The sequence below is a fragment of the Mercenaria mercenaria genome, chromosome 14, assembly GCF_021730395.1.
Source record: "Mercenaria mercenaria strain notata chromosome 14, MADL_Memer_1, whole genome shotgun sequence".
NCBI classification, from domain to species: domain Eukaryota; kingdom Metazoa; phylum Mollusca; class Bivalvia; order Venerida; family Veneridae; genus Mercenaria; species Mercenaria mercenaria.
The window spans coordinates 10155101-10165148 of record NC_069374.1 but is presented as its reverse complement, the minus strand read 5'-3'; the positions used below and the strand labels follow the sequence as shown (position 1 = coordinate 10165148).

General features: G+C 35.5%; 1 protein-coding gene across 1 annotated transcript; it reads left to right on the top strand.

The window, feature by feature from the left end:
* Window positions 1-1405: 1405 nt before the first annotated feature.
* LOC123563366 (tigger transposable element-derived protein 4-like) lies at window positions 1406-4723 on the top strand. The gene is made up of 3 exons (XM_053522934.1): window positions 1406-1681; window positions 1931-2209; window positions 3540-4723. Exons 1-3 carry the CDS (start codon window positions 1444-1446, stop codon window positions 3851-3853), a joined length of 831 nt encoding a protein of 276 aa, XP_053378909.1. The 5' UTR covers window positions 1406-1443; the 3' UTR covers window positions 3854-4723.
* Window positions 4724-10048: the final 5325 nt, after the last annotated feature.

Genomic DNA, 10048 nt, shown 5'->3' with positions numbered 1-10048 from the left:
CCACCCTAATGACCCTTATATTTTAAAAATCGCATTGGACTGTTTTAAAAGCATAACACCACTACAGTTTTGACGCAACTGAGACATCACTGGTGTAAAGATTTGTCAAATTCGATGAACTCCATTTGAGGCACGGGCTGCATGTGCAAAATGACTTTTTCGAGCAATGTATCGCACTTAAAAGTTCGTCGACAGTCTAAAAGGAATACTTTAAAAAAATCAGAATATCTTTACTAAGAATACCACGTGTAAGGCACGATCAACTCCATCAGGCCACTGGCATGGTTGACGCCGAACTTTAATGTCGTGAAACTGCACGTTGTATGGGCTGTTCTCACCTGACAGTTATGAAATGGGTTAGGAGGCATGATCAGACAGGGTCTATGAGTAATAGACCGCGCACAGGCCATGAAAAAGTGACGTCGATATTGTATAAAACAGTAAAGAGGTATATATTAAGTGGTAACTTTTCAATGACGCCCAGTATATAATACAGGTAAACGTCTAAAAATCTTGTATGTATTCACTCTTAGGCAATTAGATCAAACAGCAAACACAAAGGAACAAATATTTATTGAATGATCCTTTGATGCAAGTACATTTTACCTAAACTTGAAGCGGAACAATCCTGTTTATAATCGAATGGAAAGAAGAAACAAGTAAGAAAAATTTTACAGCATCTTCCTTACATAAATTTAAAATATCACAATGCCAACTATTAAACATTGCGTACCTTCATCTTTAATACTTTAAAAATCTAAATAAATTCATACACAAGAAAAGCTTTAAAAAAGAAAAACAATTCCCTCCAGCCTGCAATGATTTGTTGTTTTTTTTTTGTAATACAATATGTTTAGGCAAGTAAAATGCTTTGGATTCTTTCAAACTTTTAGTGTCCCCGCAACATTTTGTTTTGTATACTGTATATGTTATATGTTGTGTAGGATATCCGTAACCTAGTATGGCAGCGCATGCGTACATTTCCATTTTATCTACAGTCGACATCGTACTTGCGACCACCTCTATTAAGCGACTTTTTTATTAAACGACCGGCCAAAATCCCTCCCGAACGTTTTCAGTATATAAATTCATTCCATTAAACGACTTTTTTATTAAACGACTAGCGACCACCTTAATTTAGTCCCGACAGGTAAAATTTTCGACAAAAGTATCTATTAAGCAACCGTGTACCTTATTCCCGCCGGGCATTTCTTCACCTGTGCAATTAGCGAGTATGTTTTTGCACCTGACTGAATGCAATTAACCTTTGTAACAGTCGAACCGACGATCAATCCAGCTATAATTTTCACGGTTTGTGGATTTGGAAAAGTGGTCACAATCTTAAAAAATATTTTAATAAAGATTTTTAAATCATACATGTAGTTTTTCGCCACCATGGCGTCAACACCGGGGAAACGCAAAGTATTGAATCTTGATGAAAGAATGAATGTCATTGAACTTTCTAAAACAAAGAGTGCCAGGCAAATCGCCGAGGATTTAGGGGTTGGGAAGACCCAAATACAAAATATTTTAAAGAGAAAAATTGAGTTAATTTCGGACTATGAAAATAATGCACCCGGTGACAGAAAACGTATACGACGCTGTACGGGAAATGAAGACGTAAATGATTTGGTGTTATCTTGGTTTAAGGATGCTGTATCAAGACGAGTGCCTGTGTCAGGTAAGTAAATTTCCGTAAAATATATTTTCCCCGTAACAAATATGCTGACATTGATATTTATATTTCTTGAACATAGCCGAGCTATACGTTATCGTGATGATTTTGATAAATTTATTCAGTCATCCGTGTTTTAGTATTTATTGTTAACTAAATGTCCATTTCCGGTTTACTTCCTGTTTTGAATTCAGAATCGTTTTTGTCAATAATATTGAATATGAGGTAAGTCTAAATTATTTATTAACTTTTTAGGGCCGCTACTTATGGAGAAGGCTATGATTTTTGCATCTGATTTGGGAAATACACAGTTTAAAGGGTCGCAGGGGTGGTTACAGTCGTTCGTAAAACGCAACAACATAACTTTTGGAACAATGACGGGCGAGAGGGGAGACGTGTCAACCACAACTGTGGAGGAGTGGAAGGAGAAATTACCAACCATCTGCCGTGATTATCAACCGAAAGATATTTTCAACATGGATGAGACAGGGCTATTTTTCAAAGATACTACAAAAAAGTCTTTTCATTTCAAAGGTGAGTTTTCTTAACACAATTGAATTTTTAAGTTTATGAATTTAACCCAAATGTAAATTTATTTTGGTTTACCAACATTTTCTCCTTTGGTCTAGTATTTAGGCATCCGCTTTCAGAGCGGGAGGTCGAATGTGTCTCATAGATTTTGTTAAGTGCATACCCATGTTCTAAGTATGTTAACTTTGTATGCCATTTATTGATCGCGGCCGATGAGGCCGCGATCATATTGAATAGGACAAGTATTTGCACGATGGGGAAAATATTTCATGATGGACCTGTCAATTCTTTACTTATGGGTGAAACAGGTCTCATAAGCGTAAATACGACTAGCTTCTACTGATAATAAAACATACCGTACGATTTGTTGTGAATCAACTGTTGTTGTACTTTTAGTAGTTCAACCGCCACCCTTGTTTAAGAGCAACATTTAAAAAACACGTTTTTTTTCATCCTCAAGTAATAAGTAAGTAGACTCGCCCAGTTTAATCAATCTAGACGCATAATCTACATAGAGCGCTTACTTCACCCGATTTACATTCGGAACATTTTCACGCGTTTCGGGCTTTATCGTATGTTTAACATGGGATTTTTGAACCGTCCAAAGATGTTGGAAATGTTTGTCTCATTGTTTATTTTTTTTTGGATAAAAATGTTACTGATTTCATTGTCTACCACTTTTTTTCCACCCTTGCCTGAAAAAACAGTAATGAGTTTGTACACTGTTCAGACAATTATGCTCTGTTGAAATTTAACCAAACACAAGTTTACCTGCATAAACAGAAAGCATGATATGTCACCATGCGTGGATCCAGATGGGGGGTGGGGACCGGGGATCCGGACCCCTCTGGAAAATCTTTAAAAAAGGAAAGAAGACAAGAAGGAAAGAAAATGTTTTTCGAAAAAGGCAACATTAGGACTGCATGTAAAGTATATGCGGCTGCTGCTACATACGACCCCGACATAATTCATATTATTTATCTAAAAGAAACTAAGAATTTTACCTTCAAGAAAGCTTGATTTTATCATTTTCGCAAATTTAACAGGTTAGTCCATAAAACTGTCCCAGAATGCAAAAAATGAAGTGCCAAATTGCATAATTTCCAGGGGGGGGGGGGGGTGGGGGGCAGGGGATCGGACCCCCTCTGAGAAAATTGGCTGTGTCCGTGCATGGTCACTATACCTGTCCAGTACTGGACATTATGGTAAACGCTTCATTCCTACACAAATGACAATTTCGCAACTTCTGTCCGGTTTGTACAAATTTCTGGCCGCGATAAACCATTTGACTTGTTCACATAATGAATTCAGCTTTTTTTATTCTTTTATTCAGGTGATGATTGCAGTGCTAGAAAACGATCAAAAGAGAGGATAACTGTAGATCTCACTGCAAGCATGACCGGTGAGAAGTTGACACCTGTAGTAATTGGTAAATCCAGTCAACCAAGATGCTTCAAGAATATAAAGACTGACAAGTTACCAGTTACTTACAGGAACAATAGAAAATCTTGGATGGCAACAGAACTGATGATCAACTGGCTGCGAACTGTCGACCGAGATATGAGAAAAGCTCATCACAAAATAATTTTGTTCCTTGATAACGCCCCAGTCGACATTGTATTAAGAGACCGCCCAAGGGACTGCTAAAAAGTGGTCTCTTAATGGAGTGGTCTCTTAATGAATTTTGTCTTATTGAGTTCCACTTTTTCAGTCAAGATATCTATAATGATATAAGTATTGACGTTTCCAAAGCTACATAATTTCGTTGACCAATAAAACTGTCTCTTCAAATGATAGAGCGAAACACCTCAATCGAAGTAGATGAAGTATTTTACCTTAGTCGACTAAGTAGGCCTATTTTTTTATCATACGTTAGTACCACTTCACTATTACGAATAGTTGTTTAATTGCTAGGGTGATTTAGTTTAAGCATTGGTCCGCCCGTTTTCCTAAAGTAAACAGTCTGATTGCGAGCAGTCAGTAAATTCTTTAATTTATTGCAATAAAATTACACTTCTGTGGTAAGACTCATTCGTGGATATTTTAATAATCAGTCACAGGCACGCTTGCATAAAGGGAAAAACGTTAATGTAATCCAACTATTAGAGATGCACAACTTGATAAAACCTTTATAGCAATGATATGTTATATACAAAGTTCAGATCAAGAAGTACGTATACAAGCTCTGACAAGAGTTCCCAATTAAAGCTGTTTTATGATGCATGATGGATTACCTTAGTGCTACACACAAATGTTCCCAATGATGAAACAATATGTCAATGCATGATCTATGCTTGTGGTCACTGTAACGGTCAAGGAAAATTGGTTTCTGCTCCATTTCTTTTAATTGCATTGAAGAAAGTTTCTTAATATATTTACTCCGCAATACTCAGTTCACTTGTTACAAATATATTTTCACATTGTTTTTTTTATTATTATTATAATTATTATCAGATATGGAAGAAAATATATTGGCAGCATAAACAAGCAAAAGAAAAACAAACTTTTCACTAGAGGTAATGGAATTCGGCCCTTAGCACAGGCTAACACTATTTCCCGGACACAATAATAATAATAAAACAACAGAGTCATAATGTGTCCGGGAACACGTATACCGAAATGAATATTAAATATGTATGTTTTTTTATAAAACATACGTTTCTGTTTTCCCCTTACGGTATATTCACAGTCTAAGTGTGCTTAAATTCACAGATACATAGTTGCTGATAACATCTAAAAACGACCTTTGTTTTGTACAAAACTACACCTGAGACTGGGAATGTACAGATTTATTTGTAAAGGCTGTAAATATACTGCAGTTTTAAACTAAATATATGTCGACATTATGTAAAACATGAGTTGTCACGTCAAACTTGCAGTCTGACTATTAAAACACAACATTTTTAAAGATAAACATCGAAAAGATATAACCACTCTTTGTTTGAGAAAGAAAAATATTATCACCCCTCATACAGAAATGTTTTTTTTCTTGCGAGGTGTTACTTACTGAGGTTAAACTGCATTTCAGGCAGTTCGACTGTCCTCTCATACATGATTTAATATCAATGTACATTAAATATTTGTTCTATCATAGCTGTTTAATAGAAGATTTAAAACTTATATTTTTGTTGATATTGTGGACTTGTTAATATATAGAACAGGCATGCTTAGAATAAGATACGTCGCTTAGGTCACATATTGTAAAAGTGTTCGTAACTCTGTATAATTTGGCATCTAATATAGCTCCCACCGACTCAATAGTTCTCCCATCCTACTTCCTTATCCCCCGCCCCGATATTTAAATGTATTTTCGTTTATTTCTCCGTCTGTTTTTCCTTGTGTCTTAACTCCTTCTTTGGTCTTCAGACCCCATTCCACTGTCTCAACTTCCAACCGTAGCCCCTTTTTTCAAATTTTCGTATTTACTTATCTTCCTCTATCTCTCTCCCATTACACCGAAATTTTTACTTTTTTTTTCCACATCATTTTCTGTCCTGTGTTACCCAATATTGTCAAGTGTTCCCCTGACACAGCGATTTTTTATCCATCTTTCCATTCACACCATTCCATCTCCTCGACATTTATTCTTTTTTTTTTTACATTTTTCTACATGTGATATTCATTTAACCCCTTTACGTACAACCTTTAACGCACCACCTAACTATTATGGTGTTCCGTTTGGACAATCGCGATTTTTTATTTAATACTTAACCGCGATGCACGATGGCACGATGACGAAAACGCGATGGCGCGATGGCACGATGATGAAACAATGATGGTTCGATGGTAAAAACGCGGTGGCACGATGATAAAATCATTAATTTTGCGATGGTACGATGGTAAAATGTCGATGTAATATCGCTTTTTTATCATCGTACCATCGCGTTTTCACCATTGCACCATCGTGCCATCGCGCTTTCATCATCGTACCATCGTGCCATCGCGTTTTCACCATCGTACCATCACATTTTCACCATCGTGCCAATGCGATGGTATGATGATGAAAACGCGATGGTACGATGATGTACACGCGATATTACATCGACATTTCACCATCAAACCTTCGCATCATTGCAATTTCATCATCGTGCCATCGCGTTTGCACCATCGTTCCATCGTTGTTTCATTATCGTGCCATTGCGCCAACGAGTTTTCGTCATCGTACTACGTACATAGCAGTTTAGGATTGAATAAAAAAGTCACGATTGTCCGAACGGAACACCGTAAACTATACTTTACGGCTGTATCAATAGATGTCTGACACATTCATTCTCGAAAAGATGATTGTATTGCACTTACTGCAGCTCTTGTCTCACCTGAAGTATTGTATAGATATATCAGGTTCGGCACAGCAGAAAGGTCAGTTTTGTGTTAAACAATCGACATCATTTACATCCATAATGATGAGGATTATATATTGATGTGGGTGTTTTTTTCTTTTCAATAGATCAAATATTACTGCAGTTATTATATAAGACAAATCTGATATTTATTGTTACACTCATTACGGATGCCTTTATTAATAAGAAATGATGTATTTGATTTTACATTATACAATATGTTACCCGTATTATGCATGCATTTTCTATTGTGCTTCAGTAAATACCTTATTTCAAAACGTTTTCTCAATTCAACCGAGTCTTCCATTAATTTGTTTGTATACATTATATATTTCTAAATAATTTATTTTATAAATTAAGGGGACGCAGACTTTGAAATGAGAAAAAAAATGGGTGGGGTATGATAAAATTCATCTGCAAAATGTCAGAGTTTTGGTACATGACATGACAACTGTTATTTGTGTACTAAGGAATGCTCACTAAAATAAAGATGAAAAAGACTCAAAGTTGTAAAAGAAAGTTATTGTTGAATTACATACGACTTATTGTGTACATTCAAAGCGAACAATTAATAATGTTTGTGTTTGAAAATAATAACACTTTACCTTGTCTAAACATTTATCAATGTCCTACAGACTCTAATTTAAAAAAAAAGTGAAATGAGTTCGCCATCTTTATTTTCATATGGCATATGTAAGCTGAAACAGAGCATTTAGTTTGTTTACAAAGACAAAGTAGTGTATATGAAAAGATATGGTGGTCAAGGAAGGCCAAATTACAAAACTAAAAGAGTATATTTCCGTTAATACATTAACATTGTTACAGATCGAGTTGCTTGCAATAAGGGTCTGAAAATGATTTCAGTGTTAATTTTCAACTTGTTATTTACGAAATACAATGCACATAAATATCAAAACACATTCAACAAACTTTTGAAAATGTATTTCCTTTACAATCTGTAAAATAAGGTATGAGATTTGGTTGAGAGGTCGAATCAATGTGAATATGTACAAAATAACTTTCAAATCTCATTCACAAAACTTACTAATACACAGCCGGAATTTCAATGATCAAAACTCGACAAAAATACAATTATTCTCACTTTTATGCCATTTAAAATGTGTCCTTGAATTTTCCACCATATTTTTCATTACTCTGTTTCCACGAGTTGCACGGATTGCTGTCAGTCGCTTACAAAATCGGGGTCGGACAAGTTGTAAATGCAAAACCATCTAAACGTAATTGATTGATAATACAGTTCAAGTAAAGCTTTATCTCATAACGTAATGTACAAGTATGATGTTGTAATAACAACTACACTTACACTTATCTGAGTAGCAGTTGGTTTTATATATATGACTTTACTGGAAAGGTCTATCAAGAACTCTCCGTAGTGTATGCTTTCAAACTAGGAGGATTTAGACTAATCTACTAATTTCACGGCGTTAGATTTCACTTTCAAGCGTAAATTACGGTAAGCCAGCTATGTCTTCCGCCCGATAGTCGGATGTGAATCATGTGATCAAAACAAGGCAGCAATTTGACATATAAAACTTACCAACTGAGTAATAAACTAGAACAAATAAAATGTTTAGAATTTCTATTTCAAAAAGCAAATTAACAAAAAAAATCTCTGAAAAAAATACATTAAAAAAGAATAATATATTTTCTCACTTCCGGCAGACGTCTGTTCGAATGGGCTTTTCTTCCAAGCTTTTCTAAAACTTCTCGGAAGCTATTCTCTTTGGGCAATTCACAAACAAGCTCGTCAGGTGAAGTTCTTGCAAAAATGGTAAGATGCCAATTTGGCAACTTTCACCAGGGCCAATTTCGGACTTGAAGGAAATGCTTGGGTCTACAGTCCTCGGTTTGGCGGAGGTTGATCATATCTTGGTGATGACTTATTGATTTTTGAATCATACGGTCGCGGTTACAGTGATATAGACCAAAAAAACCAGTTTCCAGACTATAACCTAAGAAAGTTTGGGCCTAGGGCATTTCACCATCGTACCATCGCAACATTCGCGATTTCATCATCGTGCCATCGCATTTTCACTATCGAACCATCGTTGTTTCATCATCGTACCATCCCGCCATCGCGTTTTCGTCATCGTACCATCGTGCATCGCGGTTTAGTATTAGATAAAAAGTCACGATTGTCCAAACGAAACACCATAATAGTTAAATGGTGGGTTAAGTGTTGTACGTAAAGGGGTTAAATGAATATCACATCTAGAAAAATGTAAAAAGGAATACATGTCGAGGAAAGGAAATGGCGAGAATGGGAAGATGAATAAAGAATCGCTGTGGCAGGGGAACACTTGACAAAATGGGGTAACACAAGACACAAAATGATGTGAAAAATACGGGTGTTATGGGAGAGGGATAGAGGAAGAGAAGTAAATATGACATTTTGAAAATTGGGGCTACGGTTGGAAATCGAGACAGTAGAACGGGGTCTGTAGACACAAGAAGGAGTTAAAACACAATAAATAAAACGAAAATACATTTAAATATCGGGGCGGGGGATAAGGAAGTAGGATGGGGGAACTATGGAATTGGGGGTGGAGGGGGCGTATATTAGAGTTACGAACACTATTACGGTATGTGACCAAAGCGACGTATCTTATTCTAAGCATGCCTCTTGCCATGACAGTTCTCTTTATGATGTGTTATGATAATAGGGACAGTAGCTGGCCATGAAACATTACCCTGAATGCAACGGAAAAAAGCTAAGCCAGGTCAATTTTTAATATTTATCTTTTATTCGGTCTTTAAAACTTAAATTAAGATTACTCGTTATTAAAATATCATTAAGTAACTAACAGTTTGGGCATTTTCTATCCGTCTATAACATATTTAGATATAAATTGTCATATGTCTTCCTCAAATATTATATTTTATTATATTTCAAAACCTCACTAGCATTAAAAGTTCAATATTAAAAAAACAATAACAACAAAAACAATTAACATATAAAACTAAACTTGCCTTAAATTTTACAAAGACGTTGCCCTCCTTCGTTTAAGTCCCTATAACGTTATGCAAAATTTTACTTAAAATTTCAGATTATATTGTTTGAAAGGTAGTTACCACGGCGACCATTGTTATTAATTCAAATAGCGTATTGTAAAGCAAACCTCGATACATGTGTAAACACTCATCCAAATACATTTCATATGAGGAAGTACAAGTTAGTAGTTATGCACATTTCACTCAAAAAAAAATGATTGCGAGATACAGTACTGCAATGTTTAAAGTTAAACTCAAACATTGTAAGCTATGAATTGATTTTTATTTAAAGGTAGACAATTTAGAACATAAAACTCACTCACAAGTTTTCTGATCTGTTACAGGTAAAGAGTCTTCAGGGTTTACACTTAATTAGAGGTGTTAAAACATCCATACAGTTAATAGCGATCGATCGTTAAAGTAGACAGTCTAAAGATAACACTTCATAATGTTAACTTCACATATGCACACCCGACAGGTTTACTTGGGA